Below are 23,378 nucleotides of genomic sequence, written 5' to 3'. Positions count from 1 at the left end.
TAATCTGAAAATCTGAAGACAGAAAGGCGTGTTCTGTCTTCTTGCTCTGCTTCTCTTGTGCCTCCTGATGTGTGATAGATGAGCATTTTCTGGGCAACCACATTTTTCTATCTTTTACGCTACCGTCTATCACTTACTAATCTACTATGCTTTTTTAACACTTTTAGCATCAATAGCCTTGTTTAAAGATGCACTTCTGCTATTTCCCACTATTGTTTGCCACTACAGTAGGAGACTGTCACAATTAGCAAAATATTCAGCTGCAGCTTAAAAAGTAAAGTTGCCACAAGGAGTCTGACATTGGAAGTGGGTATTACTCCAGCAGATATATAATAGTCTGTGGCTAAAGGTGGGGCTGGAGACGAAGAGGAGAATAATCTCATTATTTTTGTAAATTCTGCTCAGTGCATAAACCCTAGAATATGGTGAACTCCCCTGAACTGATTATTCTGCCATATAACCATCTGATTTTGTAAAAATACCAATATCACTTAACACAAAATCACTGCTTAGGGTAAATTCATTCTACCTACTGTTCTCATAGGGACATTTGCTGGAAAATTCTAAGAAATGATTTGCAGAAGCTATCAGCTGTGGGAGTTCACTATTATACCTCTGTCAACTTCATTCAATATAATTTACATTTTTTTTTTATACTGCCTCACAGGATTCCTTGCAATATTTTGCACGTACAATTTCACAGCAGGGAGGGGGAAGGAAAAAAAAAAAGAAAGATAACCTTCTTTTGCAGAGGAGAAAGAACAGATGCTTAAAACCAGATTTCTAGAAATCACTGTAAGCCTGAGCCAGAAATGTAATTAACACCTATTTATAAAGAATAATTAAAGTTGTGACTGCCACAAAGAACAGCAGAGATAATCGAGGTAGCCCCTGGTTTTTTTTTTTTAGATTTTTTTTTTTTTACACTGTTTGCAGTATTCCCACATGATTGCCACCTGCTCCCCCACTCAGCTTCCCCTATGCTCGTTTCCCCGGCAACCTTTCATTGGCTTTTCCTCCCAGCTATCGCTTTCAGTTCGGCTGCTCAGTCTAATCTTATTTGTTTTACACCCATCAAAACAAGCAGCTAGACAAAGACAATCCTGTAAGAATGGGAAAAGACCGTCGCTTTGTTTCCCCGGTTATAATAAATATCCGCGGCAAAAGTCTGCAAAACGTTAAATTAAGGGAAAAGGGGGGACCCCTCGCCCCCCCCCCCAGCATCCCGTGGGGCTGGCAGGAGGGACGGGTATTGTGCGGGTTTGGTCCCAGCCCCCACCCCGGGTCGCCCCGCTCGGCACAGCCCAAAGTCCCCGGCAGTTGTATTTGATCATGCCATTTTGCACAATCTGTAAGGAAAGCACAAAAGAGGGGACCAGACGAAAGCGTCCGGGCTCCTCTGCCAGGAGAATATAGTCTAAAAATAGAAATACTATTTTTCACATAAATGGCTTTGACTTCTCCCGGCATTTAAAAAAGCACAAAACAACACGGCTCCCCCCCAGCCCCCACCCCGACACAAAAAACACACCCTTCCATCCATCCATCCATCCACCCATCCTCTACAGCACCAGCTCCACAGGAAACGCAATACCTGAATTTCAGAGGCGATTATTAGGTTTGTATTTAAGGCTGGTGTAATACAAACGGAGATTAAAAGGCATCATCGGCTGCCTGATCCGCCAGGCACATGCGGTACAATGACACCGTGACTGTCAGCAGAGACCATCCTCGCTCAACTGAAATGCAACGTTCAATGGAAACGCGGTGAAGTGCCATCACAGTTAGATACGTTAAATAGATATATAGATATATATGCACACACACAGGCAGACATATCCCACAAAAAAATAAACAAGGCTCTCTAATTTTATTTTATGACTCACAATCCACCGCCCCGAACAAAAGAAATTCGCGAGGCACGCGAGAAGCAAGACAAAACCCCACGAGCAGGCTCTCCCCGTTCACTTACCATTTTCAAGCCATTCCACTCCATCTGTGATCACAAAGATGGACCCTTACAGCCCCTCACAGAGTCAAAAGCAAAAAGAGCGTTATGTAAAAGCTGACATTCCTTCTTACAGCGCTGCTGCCCAACGATGCAACAAAATCGACATATACTAGGCGCTGCAACACATACAAGCCTCCTCCTCTTTTTATGAGGTCATGACAGGAAACTCTTTGAAATACAATATGCAGCATTTACTGAAGCTCATATAAATCACCCTCTTTTAAAATTACCATACCTATTGCGCAGTCCACCAAAAGAAAATTACCAATCTCGAGGCTTTTTTTCCACCACCGCCCCCCCCCCCCCGGATTTTGCTCTGCATTTGTATCTCCAAAATGTCAATGTGGAAATAAACTCCCCCCCCTTAAAAAAAAAGCCTCTTTTTCCTTTTGCATTTCAGTTAGCCACATACCAGCCTTGCATTAGAAATGAGCTTTTCCTTTATTCTGAGAGAAATCGCAATTACCTTAAAACGACAAAGTACATCCTTTATTAAAGGATACGCACACATTAAATATGAAAGAGAGAGAGCGAGAGACAGGGGGAGAGAGAAAAAGGGAGAGGGGGGGAAAAGGGAGAGATCATGTACAAACAAATCAGTAGCAGAAAACTAAATTCATGTGAAAAGACAGACTGAGAATGATGCAGATTCGGGGAAAATCTGTATGTTAGCTTCTATATCTACCTCTAAATAAACCCGCTACGATCAGATTTTAAATCTACTAATACCTACCATAACCATTCTTAATGGCAAATATTGGGTCTTGAAAGGCTTCAACTCTTCTACAGATTTGCTAAAGGTTTCAGGGAATTATTTTTATTATTATTTTTTAAAGATCCACAAAGCACAGTGCTAGACGTTTGTGCAGCAAGAATAATAATAATAATAAAGAAATATTATTATTTTTTCTTTTTTTTTTTTGTTAAAAAAATCAGGTACCGCTGTCCCCGTGCGGCAGCCCCCGGCGGCGGGCGGAGCGGCGCGGAGCCCTGCTGGAACTGGCTGGCGGCGTCTCCCCTTGACATCCATTTATGGGACCATCTGTCAGCGGCGGGCGGGCGCTGATTGGCCGCCGCCGCGCGGGGAGGCGTTGCGACATCAGGTGCTATTGAAATTAGCCGCTGCCAGATTGACAATGTTAATGATTTGGTGACCTCTACAACAACAGAGACCAGATTTCTGAACTGCTGCTTGTGTCTAGTAATTAAGGCCCGGTTGAAGAAACAACACGCATCCCTGTATATATATATATTTTTTTTTTTTACCTCTTCCCAACCCACCGGTGCAGGAGCCCTCGGCCGCAGCGATGTCATACCTCGGCCATGCTTCAGTGCCTACATCTTCTTACCTCCTGCACGCCCGGCTCTCAGGTCTGGCGTATTTTAACCACCTTATCTTTTTCGACAGTTGCTTTCCGGAGAAATGCATATTTAATGATCTGCCTCTAGGCTTAAAGGCACAACAAAAGCACTTTGACGTGCATTTAAAGCTGCATTTATTTTCAGGTACTATTGATTTTAATTATCAACCCATCTCCCCTTTTTTGGCCCTGCAAGGTTGAGTGTTTTTTTTTAAAAAAAACCAAAAAAACACGTATTTTTAGAAGTGGATTTGCTATTGCTGTCACTTGATGCTAAGACACAGCAGACACCTATTTATCAGAGCACTCCCCCGAACGACAGTTGTATTTCAGAATTATTTCGCTACCTCACTTCATTATTCTTCAGCTCTACAGGAAATAAAATGGCAGCAAACTTTGGGCATTTAAAAGAATTTTTTTTTCCAGGCTTAGAGAGGAACGTGCTTAACTTAACAATGCACACTCATTAATCCTCCGCTCACTGCCACTGACAAACTAACAAAACTTCACTTCTAAACAGCAGTATTTTACCTTCTCTCGACCACAGCAAGTTTATTAAAAATTCTCACAAGTTAGGAAGAATTCATTTCTTTCTCTTACTTGGACTCATTTTCCTAAAGCATGTTTTGGCCAAAGTAACACGGCATGGCATCCTATAATTGCCACTAACCTTGAATTTACGTTCATCTCAACTAAAGCGACTGAGTATTACTCTATTAACACACATAGAAATCATTTAATTTTACCACTCACACATTCATTTCAAGAGCCAGATATGTTTTTTTAAAAACTCATTATCATTGCAAGCATTTTTAAATATAAGAGCTAAAAACGGAGAGAGCTAGGATGGGCCATGTTATAAGCTCACTTAGCTCTTTCCTGGAGAAAGAAAGCCTGACTACAAATCACCAAAACCATCTTCAAAAATATGTAATCAGATAATCATTGTTCCAGAAGTTTTATTTTTTTTTAAAGTATAAATATGCCCTCCGAACTGCTAAGCTTCTAAACTGACATTCTGTACGTTTTAAAATTTCTTTAAACCATAGACACGCTCAAACACACACACACAGACTAAACACACCAATAAAACATATGAAATATGGTAAGCTTGTAGAGTCTAGCTACAAACAGACCGAGCAAGGAGAAAAATCGCATTTAAAAGACATTATACAATCTATTTGTGGAATGAGCACTGAATTCAATTAAAATAAGAACAATGTAAAAGGCTGCAGAGGATTTCTCTCACCATGCATCTTTTTGAGCACATTTGTAGCTTGGTAAAAACTAGCGAAGATTAAACTAGCTCATAAGAGATTTCCTAACTCAAATATTAAGTGACCTATTAGGCTGAACACACAGGCATCAAAATGCTACAGAGCTAGCATATTACCATACATTCTCGTGCAAATATACATCGAATATTAAAGTTAGATTTGTAATGCAAATTTTTACTTAAGGTCTCTTCAGGGGTTAATAACACCAAAGAAGGCATCCAGAAATTATTTTTAAGTCTTTTCAACTTCAGCCTACTTTGTTACTATAAATTCGTTATGCATATCAAAAGATTCAGCCATTTTTCTGAAACAATAATTGCACACTGCTCCTCTAAAAAATTAGCCATCTTATCTGTCTATAAATCCAGGTACTCCTTACACTGACCACTTTCCCAAAAAGCACCCCACACATGCAGTCTTTCCGAGGAACACTAAAACAAACGCTCAAACGTCCTCGGAGGCCTCTCTCCGTAAAGACAAAGGCAGAATCCTATTGTTGAAAAAGTCAACCTTATTCTCGTGTTTCCAATAGTACCATTTATCTTTCAGGGTAAGGGACTGACCACCGCATCACGGTTGTGACACATTTGTAAAGCATCAGATTCTCAATACAGTCTCTCCAGCATCAGCCAGCAAGCCCCTGAGTAAAGCATATTTTTAATGCAATCTTCCATCCCCACAAAAAGAAACTTGTCTTAAACAGCTAATCCAATATCAAAATGAAATCACAGGGTTGTTTCCCAGCCCCCCCTCCCTCTCCTTACCATAAATGAGCAGTTTCTTGACTCATTAATGACAGTTTCCCTTAAAAGAAGTGATCTCATATCACTGAGCCCCTCTCCACCACGCATACATCCCAAAGGTTGCGGGTATCTTAGCATCAGTAGCCGCTAGCAAGCTCTCTCATACAGAGCCCAGATGGACTATACCAGAAGCCAATTCAGCGTTAATAACTACCTACTCTGTGCAGTTTAGAAGCCTTACGTGGCATAATGTCCTAGGCAACAGCAGCCGATTGAAACCGCAAATAAAAAGACAACCCAATTCTCCAAAAGCATCAAAAGGAAAAAATAAATTGAAGAATGATTTTTCTTTTTAAATCTCTGACTTTCATAAGATTAAACTGAATCCTTCACAAACATATGAAAAAAGAAAAAAACAGATGCTGCCCAGAAAAAGTGACAAAATATTACCTCATTATTTAACAAAGCAGCATTAAGCGTCCTGCTGATTTCAAACATCTTGCCACAGATTTTGGGTAAGAGAAACAGAAAGAATCCTTTGCAAGCCCTCTGTCTGCAAAGGGTTCTTCAATTTTCTTGCGCACAACAGAATAGTCAATATGTTATTTCCCTAGAGTTCGCACATTAAAACATCTAGTCAGTGAGCTGAATTTTCCCCTTATCACACTGTAGACTCCTGTTATATGTACTGCTCTCTTTGCAAGATTAGCCTGCCCCAAACATGGCTGTTGTTTAAACTATTCTTTAAAGTAACAGTTCACTCCATAACCACCAGGTGGGCAGTGTACACAGATTCAAGTAACCATCTTAAAGATTTTCCCTGGAATAGCTGCTGGTTGTGATATACAGCAAAAATGCACACCCCCCCCCCCCCCCACGCTTATCAAGCAGGAGGAAAGAAAAAATTTTGCACTGTTTTATGCTGTTTCCTCCCCAGAAGAAAGCCCACACGTAAAACCCCTAAAAATCACCCAACTTTTTTTTTTTTTTAGAGAGACCTTGAAATTTATACAGGAGCATTTCATTCAGCAAAAGTGAACTAAATGATAAATCCAATCAGTTCTGAGAATAAAATGCAATTAAAAGGGAAAGCATGCCCCTAGAAATGGTCTGTACTGCAGAAGAAACAAAATTAGCATTAAGTTCAGCACAACAGTGTTCTTTCACGGGAACACAAAATTCAGCACGTAAATAATTCACATGTAGGTAGAGTCTGTTAGAAAATATGAACTATACTGTCACGCAAATTTGAAGACAACTTGGTAAGATACTGCTATGACGTATTTTGGCTTAAATTAATTTACCAAGTCACTGTTGCACGCATCAGAGCACAAGACTGGAATACACAGAAAGGATCCGGTTTTCAACACCATCCAAGTCTCCCAAGTTATCAAACTCTCCCCATTCCTACAGGTCTGACAGGTATTTAAGTTTTTGGGTTTTCTTCCCCCCCACTTTGTTTAAGGTCGAATACCTCAAGAAATACTTCCATTACTATAAAAAAATGAATTCAACTCAACGCTCTACAGCAACACCCAGAGGCTTGAATGAGATTGGGATCTTTGTGTTAGGTGCTGTACACACTCATTTGAAAAGTCATTTCAGGCCGAAGGATTTAGAAACAACATTTAGAAGAGCAAAGCACAAAACAGAGGTGTGACAAAGAACAATAAACAAAAAGCATCACAAAATGTCTTTACCAGCTGGGATGAATCACTGGAGAATTAAGGCATCTCTGGCAACTACCTGTGTAAGGCAGAACCCAAAAGGTTATTTACTGAAGGTAAAGAATAAACACATTACATGGGCAAGGGATCCTTCAGATTTATCTCCTAGAAAGTACCATCACCTAATTCTTTCATTTATAGCAATCCTTGCTGAGTAAGTATATGCAGAGTAGTGATTTTCTTTGCTGGCCCTTAACTAATATTAAAGTGATGCAGTAATGACTTAACCTTCTTGAATATGTATTGAGTTTCAAGTCATCCCTTTTTATATGAGGAGAAAGGTTATTTGCATCGATTTCTGTTTGCATGAAATAAGCTTATTTTCTCATTCACCATATGCCTTGAACACTAATTAAAAGTGTCACTTTCTTCTAATGTAAAAACGTAATCATTTAGTAAATAAGTATTCTTGGCTTTTTGGTCTTTGTGATAATTTAAGGACTTTTTACTTCCAGTTAACTTCGGTGCTTTGGTTACCACACACTCCTCTGATTTAAAGAGAAGTGTTTTATAAATACACCTTTTTTTTTAATAAAAAGAAAAAAATCTAGAAGCTCATCTTTAAGGACCCACACTCCTCTTACCCCGAGGCAAATCCATCCAATCAATATGAAACCATTCACATGCCACCATCTGCCAAGCTGTAGAGCAATGTGGCTGGAACAGACCTCTTATAAAGCAGCAGTGGTCTCATTTTCAGTCTATTAGGGAAGCACCAGAGCTCTCATGTGCAAGGACATGAAACTCCAACTCAGGCTCTCACACCAGTTTCTGTGCACTGCTGCAGAACTCCTGTAATTTTTACTGCTTGAGTTTTCACGCTAATCATCAAAGCAAGAGGGAGGAGAAAGTGATCAGTAACAGCCCTATTTCACTGCAGTACAACATAAAGAATTCAGTTTAATTCTATCCTAATATGATTATAGCAAACCATTTAAATGCTGCTGCCTGTGAACTACAACCCGGCATTTTCCATCACCTCATTTTCCACTCTTCTAGAGGACTAAACATTTATGCATAGAACTATGTTTATTCTTTCAAGACATTCCTATCAAAGTTAGTATTTAATTTTGATCAAAGAGTATTTTGTTGTTTGACAGATAGGAGGCTGCAGGTGGATGAGGAACAAAGGAGATGCATGCGAGAGTAAGAGATGGATTTGAACTATAAAATGATTTAATAGAAGACAATGGGCTGGGAAAGGACATTACACAGTGCAAGCACCAGGGTTTGCCCTATGCAGTAATTCAAGAACCTCTGCGGAAACAGTCTCCAGTTCAAGATACCACATCAACACTATCTTTAACAACACTGAGCTCGCAGATTTTTCATCAGCAGATCTCACAATTTAAGATATCCTCCACCACCTATACCACAGGCAAATTCACTGCATGACTAACTAAAAAAAGAGCAATGGAAGAAAAAGGGAACATGAAGGGGTGCAAACCCCTTATGAATGTACACAGAAGAAATAAACTATTTTAAAACCATCCATGAAATGACAAGAAAATGTGAAAAGCTAAACATGCAATTCAGTGACAAAGTCACAAATTCAGATGGAAAAGCTAGGGCCAAATTGTTCATGGCACCTAACCCATAGTCAGACTTCAGGAAAGAGAACAAACAAAAAATAATCAGTTCAATTAAGCAGACTGCCCTTCTCCATATATGTGTGCAGGAGATGGGATGGACCAGGGGTAGAGGGAAAAAAAACAATGGCTAAACAGGTTATTTACCTATACAGGTTCCCCCCCCCCCCCCCCGTTATTTGAATAGCTTACAAAGTGTATATGTAAGTAACAACATAATTTGTTCAGCTACTGAATAGTTTAAAAAACAGCAAAATAAAACACCCTACCAGCTGCCCTGTGGAAATCAAGAAGAGTGGGTGATCAAGACTGTAATACTGCATGACACTGAAAACATTCTTTGGGCAACTGGTCTTTAAGGTTAGTGAACTCATATTTGAGGAAAAGTCAAATTTAAGGTTTCACTACAAAATGCGTAACAGTTATGATAATCAAACACTACCCACAAAAAAGAAAAGGCTGAAATAGCATACAATTTTGGAGGAAGCAGTAGGTGAAAAAGATGACTGACATGGTTTGGAGCTTTTATTAGTTTCTTTTATGTGATGATCCTCTCGGGAACACAGGAACCTGTCCCTGCCTCTTCTTCTGCCCCTGCTGTGGACCCCACTGACAAGCTGTGCAAACTCTGCTGCTGATGCAATGTACTATCTGGTGCGCTGAGATTCCTCCTGATGCTGGGGAGATTAAATATGCCACAGGTCTACCTAGAAAAATTATCACCTTTTTGATCTGTGCCCAGAAAGGGGGGGGGGGGGGGGGGGGGATATCAAGAGTAGAGACCTACCTCCTTAAAGAGGTAGGAACAAAGAGACACTAGATACTAAATCAGACCAAAAACCCTCCCATATACTTAGAACCCTAAATGAGGAATTTAGATACACGAAGCTTAGGCAAGTAGTCACAGTTCCCACAGAAATCACACTTCAGCTGCTTCTGCGCAAATATGCTATTTAATGTTGCTTGCCCACTTTCTTTTTCATGCCTTACGAGATGTGTAATTTGGATGCTGCATAGCTCCTTTAAGTGTCACACCCCAATTTTCCAAAGATGTGTGTATTTGCAAATCCCACTGGGGATACTTATGTTTGAATACTGGGAGACTGGAACAAAACTCCCCAGGGCACACCAGAGCACAGGGGTAAGAAAATGAATAGATGTAAATAGCTCTGACAGCAAAAGCAGTCTTAGTGATCCAAACCACATCCTCATTTTCAAAACCGAAAGCTGGGCATTCACACAGATTTAGGCATGCATGTATGTCAGTGAATAGCCTCAGCAAAGGTTTCCCTGTGAATGTCAAGGTACATGGCTGACCGGGGAGGCTGGCCAGCATCTCTGCTACAATGCAAGAAGTGTTTGGAGAAGATGATTCAGCACCTTCCCAGCACATCCGAAGGCCAGCGATGTCCTTGGCACCTTGGCTCCATGCTCCTCTCCCAGCTCTCCAGTAATGCTTTGCAAAACACAGCATCCACTCAGTCACACAGTATGTCTTGCCTGGCCAGTTTTCAATACATTTTAAAGAACCCACAACCAGTGCTGCAAGACTGAAAAGCAAGAGGCAGCACGTATGCTAGGTAAACATGTTTATACAGCAATAAGAGTCCAGCCACTCTTTCCCCCTTTCCCAATTCTTTTACTTTTGGCTCAGGAATATACATTTCAATGCCTTCAGTTCCCTGATTGTTTTCATCCTTTTAAATTTAGAGATATTAAAACTTGGATTCCACATCATACATCCTAAATTCTATAGCTTGCTTTCCTATCACTACAAGCAGGATTCAACCCTACCTACAGAGAGAGTTAAAACATTTCTACGTTGCTGTCATTTTTGTATAATACAGTTAGTGAAGTTTCAACTGAGTACAAATGAAGAAGTTTTCAAAGATTTATGACTGCATTTTTAAAATGTATTTACTTGTAAATAATGAAAGGACCTAGACACTGAAGAAGTCTAGACTTACCAGGGAGATTTACATGAGTTCAGCCATTTTTAATGTGCCTATGTATGAGCAAAAAACCCTCAAAAAACGTTAACAGGTTCTTTCAACCAGCATTGCCTAATTTTAGAAAAGTTGATGGATTTGGTTTAAACCAATCTGTAATAGTGTGCTATATGCCTTGCACTCAGGCCAAATAATATCAATAACAAGAACAAAGATAAAAACCTGAAAGGGGGATTCATGTGCTGATGTTTCCAAGCTTTGAGACAGCGATCAAGAAAAAGATCTGGGGAAGAGCGTGAGATGGCTGGATCAGAAGAGAGATACAGCAGGAATCAAAGGAGACGGACAAGCAGCGTGCAGAAGGGTTATGTCTCCTGCAACTTGCAATTACACAGGAAAGATACAAGAGACAATAAAGACAATAAAAAGTGTCAAGAGCTATTAATTGTCCCAATTACTTCTCATTAGAACAGCTGGCACTTCAAGTATTTTAATAACAGTAGGCAGAATGTAAATAAGTATCACAATTTCATATATGGAAACAACTCACAATCACATCTGGGTCAATCCTATCACGCAACCTATCCTCAAATCCAGGGTGCTCAAAAGGAGCAAAGAAAATTCAAAATGGCTTAAATAAATAAATCAAGGTTACCTCATGTTCCAAAGCTTATACTTGTATTTGCAAGTCTCAAGACTTGCAAGAAGCCTCCTGTGTACATCTATTTTATTCTACTTCTTGAGAAAGAAGAGTTAAATAAGCTGCTGAAGGGTACCCCAAAACTCAGGGATAAACAGCTCCCTCACGAACATGGCTCATACACCTCTCGTGTGTGTAATTTGGATTACAGAAATGACAGTTTTACAACAATAAGGAGAACAAAGGTAGAAAAATCAGAACAGATGCAGTATTTAAGAAAGGACCAATGTTAACTCTGAACTCTCCAAAGTGACACACAAGCAGGAAGGGAGCTAAAGAAATGCAACTAAAAAAATCATCTGTGGCTCCTGTTCTTGCTCTCTACAGTTCACAGAGCTTGTGTCTTCGGATCTGGATGACTCTGCTCATGAAGCCCTAAGGTTTCCAATTCTCAGAGATTCCCATGTGCATTTACAGTTTTCTTTAAACTCCTCTTTGGAAAATGTCAGACCTATCTTGGCAGATGATTTTTAGCTTCCTTTAAACCAGGGCAGATGAAGAACAATGGGTATTTCCAACACTTATTTTTAAAGAAGAAACCCATTCAAAATATGTTAGCAGCTATGAAAATTGTTTGGAGGCTAAATTTCTTAATAAATAACTTTGGTTACAATTATTAAGCAACACATATTTGGTGCTTGGGTTTCAAGGCATCTGTACAGCTAAGCTGGAGAAGCCCGCAGGTTCGCACCCAAGAGCAAGTTTACTTCTGCTCTGAACTGCCTCTTCCACAGCCACAGGCGGTATGTTTTCTTCACTACTTCAGACTGACTTTTAACTCAAAATGCAGGTAAAAGAGAGGTGAAGCAGTGGCCAGGCTGCTTTTGTTTCTTCCAGTCTATGGACAAAACCTGTACATGACAGGATGAGCTCTACCAGTCCTGGCGTAGCAGGGATGAGTTTACCTCACCTAAGGTTACACATCTGTGGGGGAACTTGTGTCTCCAAACCCCCTTCTACAGACAGTGATGGGAAATGGTCACTTCCATGGTGCAATGCATCTGTTCTGCTCTAGAAATCTCTTTTAGAGCAAGATGAATCATGCTTTTGACTTCACTGGCTATGCGTTAAGCAGATCTCCAGTGACCACGAAGGGAGCCGAGCTTAGACAGAAAGTCCATCTTTGGTCAGACGAATCCCACTATGGGTTGACCAGCTGACCAAGGCAGATGAGTCTCCAGCTGATGCTCACCTGGATGCAAGTTTACCCCAACTTCAGCCTCCCTGGGGGCTCTTACAACCCCACTGTGATCTTTGGTGTAACTCAGCATTGCAGTTCTTAAGTATGAGCAGCCATTCAAGGAAGGCAAGCTTCAGACAGTCCAGGGAACCAGATCCAAGACTGAGCAACAATGCCAACACTAAATGCACCTGTAACGGATACACAAAGCACATCTTGTAGGGCTACGTTGGTCTGTACATGGAAAAGCCTACCATCTCTGGAAGCATACAAGCCACGTATGCATCTTATCAAAAGAAGATACCCACCAAGGCTTATTTTCATTAACTCTAGGCTAGATGCTCTCTTTAATAAGAGAAGCTTTGATTCTAAACCATAACTCCAAACAGCAGAAGCCCCAAGAAAAAAAGGGGTTCCAATACATCCAATTTACAACTGTTGGGACAAGCAAGAATCACATCAAAACCTGTCCTGCTACAGGCCATCACCCTGCAGTTTAAGAATATTTCATTCCATTGCTCAAACACATTTATAGTCTTCCAGGCAGTTTTCCTGACGTTTTATAAGGATTCCCCAACGCAACAACAGATGATCTTTCTTTTAATAGCATCACTGGATGCGTTGTAACCTGCATCTAGGGACACCCTGCTCTGCTCAGATAAAATTTAATTGTTCTTCTGACATCAAACAATGAAGGAACTTTAAATTCACCTAATAAATGAAATAGGCCTCTAACATTTTCCATAGCCCCAGTGCCTACAGAAGCATGTATCAGGTAAAAAAATTAACTTAAAAAATGTTTCAAGAGAGCATGGATGACCAACATACACCTAATGAGCAAAGAACACATTTACTTTTTTTAAATTGTGTCAAATAAGAGATTAGACTGCATTCTGCTGCGGTAGAGGTCCTACTTCTGTGGGTAAAAGAAAACCAGAAATCAACGATGCTGTAAAACATTTTACAAAGAGTTTAAACTGCTGGCAACAACTGGCAAAACCTCAACAGCATGTCTGTATTGCCTCATTCCCCAGATTATTTCCTTCAGTTTCTATTGTCTAGATGATCTTTGCTTCTGTCAAAATATCAGATACTATAGGTGCACATCACAAAATGATGTAGTTTGGCAGTGGAAATTTCAGCTCATGACTTTTTAGGTTAACTGCACTATTTAAATTTAAACACAACAAAACTATTAAACAATTGCTTCCACTAACCTCACTGGTAACTGGAAGATGGTCAACACAGTGTGAGGCCAATTATTGAGGAAGCCACCCTCTTCAGCTGGTTAGAGACTATCCCAGGCTGGTGGGTGACAACATGGCTTTATCTAGTCCTGCCCTTGTCAGTCCTACAGCTGCCATACGCTGGGGCATGAAGACTTCAATGCTTAGGAGACACCTACTAGCACAGAATACTCCTCAGCAACCCAGATTACTTTACATACACCAAACCTTTTCTTTTGCTCTCTCCACTGGCATCAGTCGGGACCTGCTAAGTACAAGGCTCCAGCCTTCATCAAGAACCTCCATATGCACGGCCTGTGCCCACAACACCAGGGACTATGAAGACTTCCATGATAAAGACTGCAGCTCTGCACATGCTGCTGACAGATGCAAGATTTCCTCAAGTATTGAGCTCCCTGAATCTCATCACTTGCTGTTCCATGTGGAAAGCAGAGACAACCTTTCCTTCTGTATCATAACAGTAATTTATTAAAAAATCTGTCAAAACTAGACACTGTTGCACATGTTTCATAAGCTTTTAAGTGGTGAATGAAGAAAAAACATCTCACAGATACAGTCACATCAACTATGCAAACCAAAATAAGACCAGATACTAAAAATCAATGTTGGAAAAAAACATTTAAGTGTACACAGTAATATCTTGCTCCAAAAAGACCCTGACAGAAATAATTTTAAAAAGACTGCGATCAAGCTTAATAGAAGCTTTACTTTATTCAGTGATTTAGGAAACTAGAAAAAACTTCACATTTTCTACACAAGAGATTGCTTGTAAGGTTCAGATTAAGATGGACAGGCCAGATGCTCTGGTGTACCCAATTTGCCCATCAGCACTTTCCTACCCCGTCCACAAGCTCAGCCTAACCATTCTGTTAAAGCATGACTGCTGCGCATCAGAGCCAGCAGGTTAACAGAAAGGAGAGGAAAAAAAGCATGTCAGCCCATGACAGTCCCATAACACAAGAGGATCCCAAATGCATTGTCCAGTGCTACATAATCAACAGAACCTGGCAAAATTTCAAGCAGGTTTTGAGAATGATCTGCAGAGAGCAGCATCAGACTCAGGGAGTCAAGCAAGGAAGAAGACCTGGGGCCATGCTGCTGCCAGGTGTGCTCCTGGGTCTGGTTCCCTGATCTGTCCCACCACAACCCCTTGTCCAGGTGCTTCATTTAAGCTCAGGGTTGGGGCGTAATGGGGAAAAACAACCCAGCCTTTGACTTTGCAAGGAAACCACTTCATCCTTCAGAAAATGGATTGAAGAAGGACAACAGGCTGCATACCTCCAGCTGTAATATCTGATAATACACCTCGAGTATAGGGTTTGGATTTTTGAACATCTTCATAAACACCTAAGATAAGATGTTAGATACTTTTTGGATCTGTGTGCCTGTCAGTGTAAAAGCCTGTACTACATTCAGTATCCTAGTATTACAGATGATTTCTTTGAACTATGTGGTTCCATTAAGGGTAGTTAGTTCTGGGTGTTAATAACCCTGATTCAGAACTCTGTTCAGCAATGTACTCTCATTAGCTAGACCATCTGTGTAAAGGGAACAACCTACGCTGTCACAGCACATGGAGCCTGGGGCTGACCTTAATATCTTCCCCCACATTCCAGCAGAGGACAAGAGGAGAGAAGTCTGGCATCAGTTTCTTTCCCTTCTGCTGCCAGAGGAAGATATCTGGGCTGGAAAGCAAGTTTCTCACCCCTCCAGTCACATTGCCAGCTGCAGGAAATGTAGAGTTGCAACTTCTTTTCCTCCTAAGGTCCCACTAGTAAAGTGGGAAATTTGGCTGTCCTGTTAAGTGTTAAGATATCACAGGACTTTGACTTACTGGGAAGGAGAAGAGAGGCTTCACAAATCATGTGAAAGAATAAAACCTCCTGACATTATTCACAGCCAGTGCAAGTTACTTGATGGACTGGAAAATGCCCAGCATGACATGGGATCGCATCACAAATATACAGTATTTGTTGCTTTTGATCTTCTTGCTCCTTTCTCTGTATCACACGTCTGCCAAGACAAGCCACTACACACTGTCTAGCAGACATTCCTGCAGATTCTTCCTACCTACACACAGGTCCTACACTCAGGGCTCTGAGATCCCGTAGCTGACTACTAGAGGAGCAAACTAGACAGCAGATTTACACAGGTCAGAGGGCTATAAGACAGTAAGGATACATCCCAGCACTGAGTGAAACATGCAGTCATGTCTAAGGCATCTTTCTGCAAGTTCCAGTTTAGTCCTCTCTTTTTTTCTAGGCACACCATTCTTCCAGAATCTGCTTTTCTGGTCAAATAACATGCTCTCTCCTAAGAGTGAAAAAGAGCAAAACAAACTACCCTAATCAATCTGCTCAATGTGCTACTAACTTCAGGAAATGCCATTTTTTTCTTCTCTACCAATCTCTTTTCATCTTTGATTCCTTGACCACTTTCATCTACCGTATTTATTAATTTCATCTGGCTGTCACCATGTCAGAGTACAGCTGCAGAGCGCAGGCTTACGAGAGAGCCCAAGAAGAGTTCCAGCGAGCCAAGTACAAGCCATAGCGTGGAGCTCTTCGCAAGAGGAAACTCTAGGAGAGGCATTTGAATGACTCTTCCAAGACATAATTAAAGCTGATGTTTTCTTTAAAGCAGTTACATTCAGCAATGAGTACATTAACAGAAAGGCTAGTATTGCAAATGCCAACAGGCATCTCTATTCAACCAAAAAGTAAATTGCCTGGATTACGAGATGCTACCTAGGATCTCAGTAAGTGTGTACAAAGTGCTTTATCTCTTCTCATCATAGCATGGGAGAAATAATCTTCCATATATCAGTGCTGCTAGCAGGAATCTTGTCCCACGGAAACAATGCTTCTCCAAGGTTTCAGCATTCAGTTTTGCTGCTGTGCAATTCCCTTCTAATCTAAGGGATGAGCTCAAATTAAGGCTTTTCTTGGATGTTTGATTTTGCAAAGATTGTAGTAGTTCAGCATCTTTAAGACTTCCACCTTTCTGTCATCCATTCGAGACTTACCAGTGGGTTAGAAAGCTATGACGCAGGGAATACATCACCAGACAAGCAGGACAGGATAAGGACTTTTCTTAGAAAATTGGAAACAAAACCAAACAAAAGCTATTCAAAAAACACAGCTACTTGAATGAGGAGCAGCAATTAAAAACTGTTGGCATATGACAGACCTGGAAACAGGAGTCTGAGTATCAGACCAGCTTTGTATCCTATCAGCTTTGTATCAAAACTTCTGTGAATGAAGCTTGCTAATCTCAGATCTAGAAGCAGTAATAACCTCTCCAGCAAAGCCATGGGTGCTTAATACAGCTCTACAACCTGAGCTGGAGCAGCCAAACCCTGTTTGCACACCCTGAGTAGCGTGGCAGCCACCCTTCTGCAAACGCACAGGAAAGAGCACGCAGCCAGCCACCACCTAACTCATCATATCCCTGAACAAGCTGAAGCAGATTAGCTGGGGTAGTATTACCTCCATAAATCAGCATGCATGAGGTAAGGTAAATCATCTACAGCTACGGTGGGCTTTAGGATCCTGTATCCAGTAGGAGACTCCTTCCAGGGAAGTGGGGTTTTGAAATTGTAGTGAGCAATGCATGCAGGAGATGGGCAAGTCTTTTTTGCCCCAAGGGTGCCAGACCTTCTCTTTTGACCTAGAAAGCTCCTCCAATAAAAGTATTTCTATTAAACAATAACCATTTTTATATGCCTTAGAGAATTCAGGGTTCTGCATTAAGCAGAGCAACAGCTTAGCCAAAAGTGGCTTCACACGGGTTACTGCAACTAAAGGAACTGGCAGGGATGTCAAAACGCATGAATTGGGGTGTAAAAACACTAAAAGAAATTTGGAATTATGTATTTGTAAGAGAAAGTAATCACAAAGGGATATACAGTGAACACGCTTGTTGGGAAGGTCAGGAAATCCATTCTTTATGTATTACCTGTAAGAAAGCATCAGCACATAGGTATTTATTTTATAGCAAGCCAGCATGCCTAACTGAAAAAGACCTAAAAATCAAGGGCAGATGAACTTGAACAACGACAAGATGCAAAGACTCTTTAGCTATACATTGCATGGAAGTATGGAGGACAATGGCCCAAATAAAGCCAACTGTGTTGGAAATAGTGCATGAAATCCCAGAAGTGACAAAACTACTAGTCAGTGAAGAAAATGAAAGGAGCCAAGTGGAAGAAATCAATCAAGAAGAAAAAATAAGCTTTTTTTTATAAAGGCAGGCAAGGGGCCAGATAATATAGATGGACACACATGCAAGAAAAACCCACAGAAAAGTGTAGCTTTATCTAGAAGTACAGCAAGTGATAAATTTGTTATTAAACTAGGGCACAGGGACAGATTTGCTCCAAACTAAGGCATGACAGCAACCAGTGAGGGGTGCAAACAATTTTTCTTGCACTGCAAAAAAACCACCTTCTAATGCAAATGGATGAGCTGATTAACAAAGCTTGCAGAGACTGTTGTGAAAGACGGGTGAATGGAGAGAACCCGAGGGAGACACTAAGAGCATGTAAACCAAATCAGGGAGCAGCTGACTGCATTCAGAAGGAAGAGGCTATAGGAGCACTTAGAAACACGAAAACAAGAATATGACCTAGGCTGTATGAAGCACCAGTAAATGTACTGAAGTGGATGGCAATAGGAGGCATCTGTTCAATGTATTCTTTAACTGCAGAAGTATCAGAAGTTTTACAAATAATGCCATTTATTATTACTACTTTTTATAATTAGGGGGGAAGCACCAGAACTCTTACTTTTACTGAAGTTGTACAAAACCTACATAGAAACTACACTTGTTTTTTCAGTACTTAAACCCAACTGTTGAGAGGTGGGAAAAATCCTTAATTTATGGAAATCCCAAACCCAACGTCCCATGCATTAACTTTAAATAATTTTGGAAACAAAGGCTGCATATTTTCTCTATTGTGAGCATACAGAAGTATGTTACTTTTTTAAAAATAGTTTACTATGTCAATGAAATTGCAGATGCTTCTGTGCACTTCAGGGACTTCAAACATTGCATCAATTATCTGAATAAGTAATGAAAAGACATTGTGAATAAAATGGTTCACCAAGCCTGGTTCACAAGTCAATTGCTTTTTGAATCCCGTAATATACTGCAATATTTGACATGTTATTTCTTTTCACAAGAGGTTAAGAGTTTTCTGTGCTTCTATGCTATAATCGCTGCAAACAGTTTGGGGAGAAAAAACAAACTGACAAAATATAAAATTCTGCAATAAGTGTAACACATTTAGATTCTCCACTATAACCCTCTTCCCACACCAAAAAGCCCACTGAAACTAAAACTCTGAAGTCCAACCGAAGGGGAAACACAAAAATCTCAACAGCAGTTTGGGCTAGCGACAAGCACTTTAACACTTTCAAATTCAATCTCTGACAAAGTGGACTAGGTCACGGTAGAACACGAAATGTCTGTTTGTTGAGCTATCGTTTCCAGAGAGTCTCTCTTACTGGCACCTGGAAACAGAGGAAGCATAAGGCTGATTATCATTTCCGTAACCCCCAAGGAAAACTATCATGCAAGATGTTTGAGTAAGAGCAATGCTGTTCGAAGGCAGCATTCATAAACAGAACAAAGACTAAACAAAAGGCTAAACAAGTACATCATAATTAACAACTACAACCAAACTTTTAATTAAGATATGTAAGAAAAATCAAAGAGAGCTAATTAAAAAAAAACCCGCCAGAGTATATACTTTCTTAGAAAAATCTGAATTGGTATTGTGAAGTAAACAGACTAATTGGAAGTGACCACAATTATTTTGTCACTGTTATCAAGTTTAGTCATGATTTTTCAGCTTGCTCTTTAATCCTACATCTTCTTTGCACTCCTTTGTTGTTTCAATGCAGGATTCTTCCACCCAAATTCTTCAAAAACTGAGCAAAAGTAAAGAAAATACCACAGAGATTTAACTTTGTACGACAGGCGTATTTTGTCATTAGTTTTGAGAATCTTTTCTGCCTAGGACAGTATTATTCTTACAAGGCCAGAATTATAATTATACACTCTCGCCATTCATCCTGAACAAATCCACAGTTACTACAAATGGATCCAGATACATTGCTACGTCAATAATGCTATACTCCGCATGTTTTTCTTTTATCCAGGCAGCTATAGTACAAAAATATGATGTGATTTCACACAGATTTTACTGTTAGGTATGAACTTCCCTTAAGGCCAAAAAGCAGTTACAGATAATGGAAATCTAACTGGCAATATTAAGGTTTTACTTCTTTCCTCTTATCTACTATCCTTCCATGAAAATACATCCATTCTCATTACTTTTGCCATTCTTCAAAACTGTTACCAGGCTGATTTGAACAGTAACAGTTAGTTAATGCTGATAGAAACAAGCAAAGAAAAATGCTGACACAATCTAGAGTTATTTAAGAACTTATTTGCTACACATCTATTTCTAGAAAATTAATAAAAAGTTGCTGACTCCCAGCTGTAATAACCCCCAATATACCTAGGCAAAATAAAAATAGGTAAAAAAATTCCCACCCACAATCTCAGAATGTAAACAGCAAAATGATTTGCAATTAACAAGTTCTGCCTCTCCCCAACACAGCGTTGGCATGAAACCCAATGTCCTATTGAGATACACGTCAACTATTTCTGCTTAGCAAAATCTTAGCAGGAACCATCTTTCAGAAAGTTATTTCTACAGCTATGTGGAACCAAAATCCTACCTTTTAAGATATGCTCTTACATTTTTAAAAGCCTGTCAATTTCTATTAAAAAAGTTCTGTTCTGGTATATCACTAAACACTAGCCCAACCTAACCCTGAAACTACCCAGGAAGAGTTCACTCCCTGCAGCAATGTTTTTCCCATGCCCATTTTTAAAGGGCCACCTCTGGATTCCTGTCCTGCCTACAGCTTTCAGACTATTACAACTGAAGGGTGTAACTTTTTTTCCCCTCCACAAAACCAGGGTATCCTCAATCTGTCTTAACTAATGCCACAGCACACATCTTAAGTTATGCATTTTAAACTTCTGAACAAGGCATTTCTTTCTTTGTACCGAGACACACACCCAAAAATATATATGTAAGTCCTTCCTGTATATGGCTTAAAAAATTAACTGTGTTTCAAAACCCTTTAAAATTTAGATAAAACCATACGTGCCTGTGTCACGTATCTCACTAGCAATGCTGAACTGGAATGGTGCAGGAACCTCCATCTCCTCAGACCATTCCCAGGGTTGTCTATTGCCAAAGCTAGACGTGCACTTTCTCTCTAAGCCCACATTTTTCTGTTCAATAGATGGAGTAAAGTAAAAGGCTTATTTCTGTGCAAAGGCTTCTTCCTCTGCATAACAATAAGCCTCACATTGTAACTGATTTTTTTTAACATCATTTAAATTATTTTGGTATGATTTATCTTTCCTTACTTTTTCCTAAAACATCTCAGAATATTACCAACGAAATAAATGTAATAATACTCTAACATCTTCAAACATTACCTAATTTAAAAATCTAATTTACTTTTCATCATTTAGGCTTCCTTACTATTTTGTATGTCACTCAGCGTGGATAGTAAAATTAGACTATCAATTTCATTTTCGCATTGAGTATGTTGCAGATTCTGCTTCTCAACCACTAGAACAGCATTCTTGTTTAAGGTTTCAAATATTGTTCTGGAGCTTTTAAATAAAAAAAATGGGAACTGCTTTAATTTTATTAAAAAAAATTCTCAACTGCTCTCCCTGGCCCTTTTTACAAGAAAAGGCCAAGTGTTGGCACAAAACTAAACCTCCAATGTATCTGTTAAATGGTATTATGTGGCCTTCTACTAATACAAAGAGACAATAGAAGCCTTAAACGGTGCTGAGGGTGCCATTGTGTACAATGACCTTCCAACGAAGGCAGTGGGAGACCTGCTTAAGAACCAATAAACAAATTGAACATGTAATGCAATATGAATTATCCCACTCTTGCTTTGGTGAAATTTAAAAGGTGATTTATCACCTTAGACAGCCCTACTTCCAAGTCTCCACAGTCAGTATGAGTCTATACCTCTTATTCAACATGTGCCATCACACTTGAAAAGCACTCAAAAGAAAATAGAGAAATGTATCTTAACACAAGTGTTCGTTGATAAACACAACTTTAGCAACATCAGTTTTTACATTATATGGAATAACAAGCAAACAAGTTTTAAATATATTAAAGTTACCCTTTTGATAGCTTGGAATACTTAATATTATCAGTTCACCGCAGGAAAAAAAATGCTATCGGCACAAAACCGTGCTAACTTCCATAGTAAGTATTATGCAATTAAAACTATACTGTCATGGGTAAAAATTTTAATTAAAAACACCTTAATTGTGCTAATCACAGTAAACTAGATTGAGCCTGAAACTCTTAAATTCGCTACCATGTACACGCGTACTGAAATAAAGAGAAACCATTTGCGCAGAGTCATTACACCGGTGAATTTAACCTTTTCTCTCTGGTTCTTACACATTTGATGCAATCAAGCCTCTAGACCTACTCAGTCATTAAAGGTCGTTAGCTGCAAAGGCAGCGTCACGCCGCGCAGCTGCCCCCCGCGCTCCTGCCTGCGCCCCCGGCTGCTGCCTGCGGGCAGCGGCTGTGAAGCTCCGAGCGCGCCCTCGCACAAGCACCGCGCCCAGGGGAGGCTACCGAGCTCGGAGCAACCCGCCGTGCGGTCTGCGAGCACAAGAAAAGTCCCGTGAATATATTTTCCTTCCCCCCCCCCCAAAAGCTAGTTTAGTAAACACCATGCAAAATTATGTCTTTTTTTAAAAATTTTTTTTTTAGAAGCAGAAGAAGTGTTCCTGGGGCGGTGCGGGGCAGGGGGCCTGGCCGCCCCCGAGCCCACCCGGCAGCGCTACCCAAACCCCCCCGGCCGGCCCGAGGCGCCGCCCAGGTCCCGGCAGAGACACGACCCGACCCGCCGCGGCGCCCGCTCTCCCCCCCCCCCCCGCCCCGGCCGGCGCCACTCGACGCCCTGAGGGAGCGGGACCCTCGGCGGCGGGTCGGCCGCCTGAACCGAGTGAGCGGGGGAGGGGAAAGCAGGGCGCTCCCCCGCTCCACGGCCGCCCTTCCCTCCGCGCCCCAGGACCCCATACAGAAGGCACCGGCGCCCTCTCCCCGCCGCGATGCCGGAAAATCACGTTTTTCCCCTCGCTTCCGAAGCTGCCGGTGCAGCGGGGTCCTCGCTCCCGTGGGCGCCCCCCCACCCCCGGCAGCACTTCGCGGGCCGAAGCGGGGGAGGATGGGGGGGGGGGGGGGGGAAGTTTCCTCACCGCGCCCTGGACACGCATCTTCTGCCGCGGGGAAAGACGACACGCGCGCGGCCGGGCACCGCGCGACGGCAGCACGTGGCGGTGGCGGCCACGGGGTCTCCCGCGCAGGCGGGCGGGGCGGGGCGCAGCACTACGGAGCGGCGTGAGGCGGCGCCGCCATCTTGTCGGCGGCAGCGCCCGGGCGGAGGGGACCGAGCGAGTGGGGGGAGGGAAGGGATTTTTATCGTACCTGGGCGCGTTGCGAAATAAACGGCAGGTGGG

The 23,378-nt window shown here is 41.2% G+C and overlaps 1 protein-coding gene across 8 annotated transcripts in view; it reads right to left on the bottom strand.

Moving 5' to 3' along the window:
• ELAVL4 (ELAV like RNA binding protein 4) overlaps window positions 1-23,150 on the bottom strand; it is an 83,494-nt gene extending 60,344 nt beyond the window's left edge. Inside the window, exon 1 of one of the 8 annotated variants that reach the window (XM_054834256.1) lies at window positions 23,118-23,150. In XM_054834256.1, coding sequence (XP_054690231.1) covers window positions 23,118-23,135 — 18 coding nt within the window. In that variant the 5' untranslated portion in view covers window positions 23,136-23,150. Of the gene's footprint in view, window positions 1-1,594; window positions 1,735-1,972; window positions 2,210-2,246; window positions 2,275-2,744; window positions 3,017-3,292; window positions 3,341-5,413; window positions 5,549-5,842; window positions 5,952-23,117 lie in introns of those variants that run through there. The other 7 variants (XM_054834253.1, XM_054834252.1, XM_054834254.1 and 4 more) reach the window with 7 other exon arrangements.
• Window positions 23,151-23,378: the final 228 nt, after the last annotated feature.

The sequence above is a fragment of the Grus americana genome, chromosome 8, assembly GCF_028858705.1.
Source record: "Grus americana isolate bGruAme1 chromosome 8, bGruAme1.mat, whole genome shotgun sequence".
Lineage (NCBI taxonomy): Eukaryota > Metazoa > Chordata > Aves > Gruiformes > Gruidae > Grus > Grus americana.
This window is presented reverse-complemented; position numbering and strand designations above follow the sequence as displayed.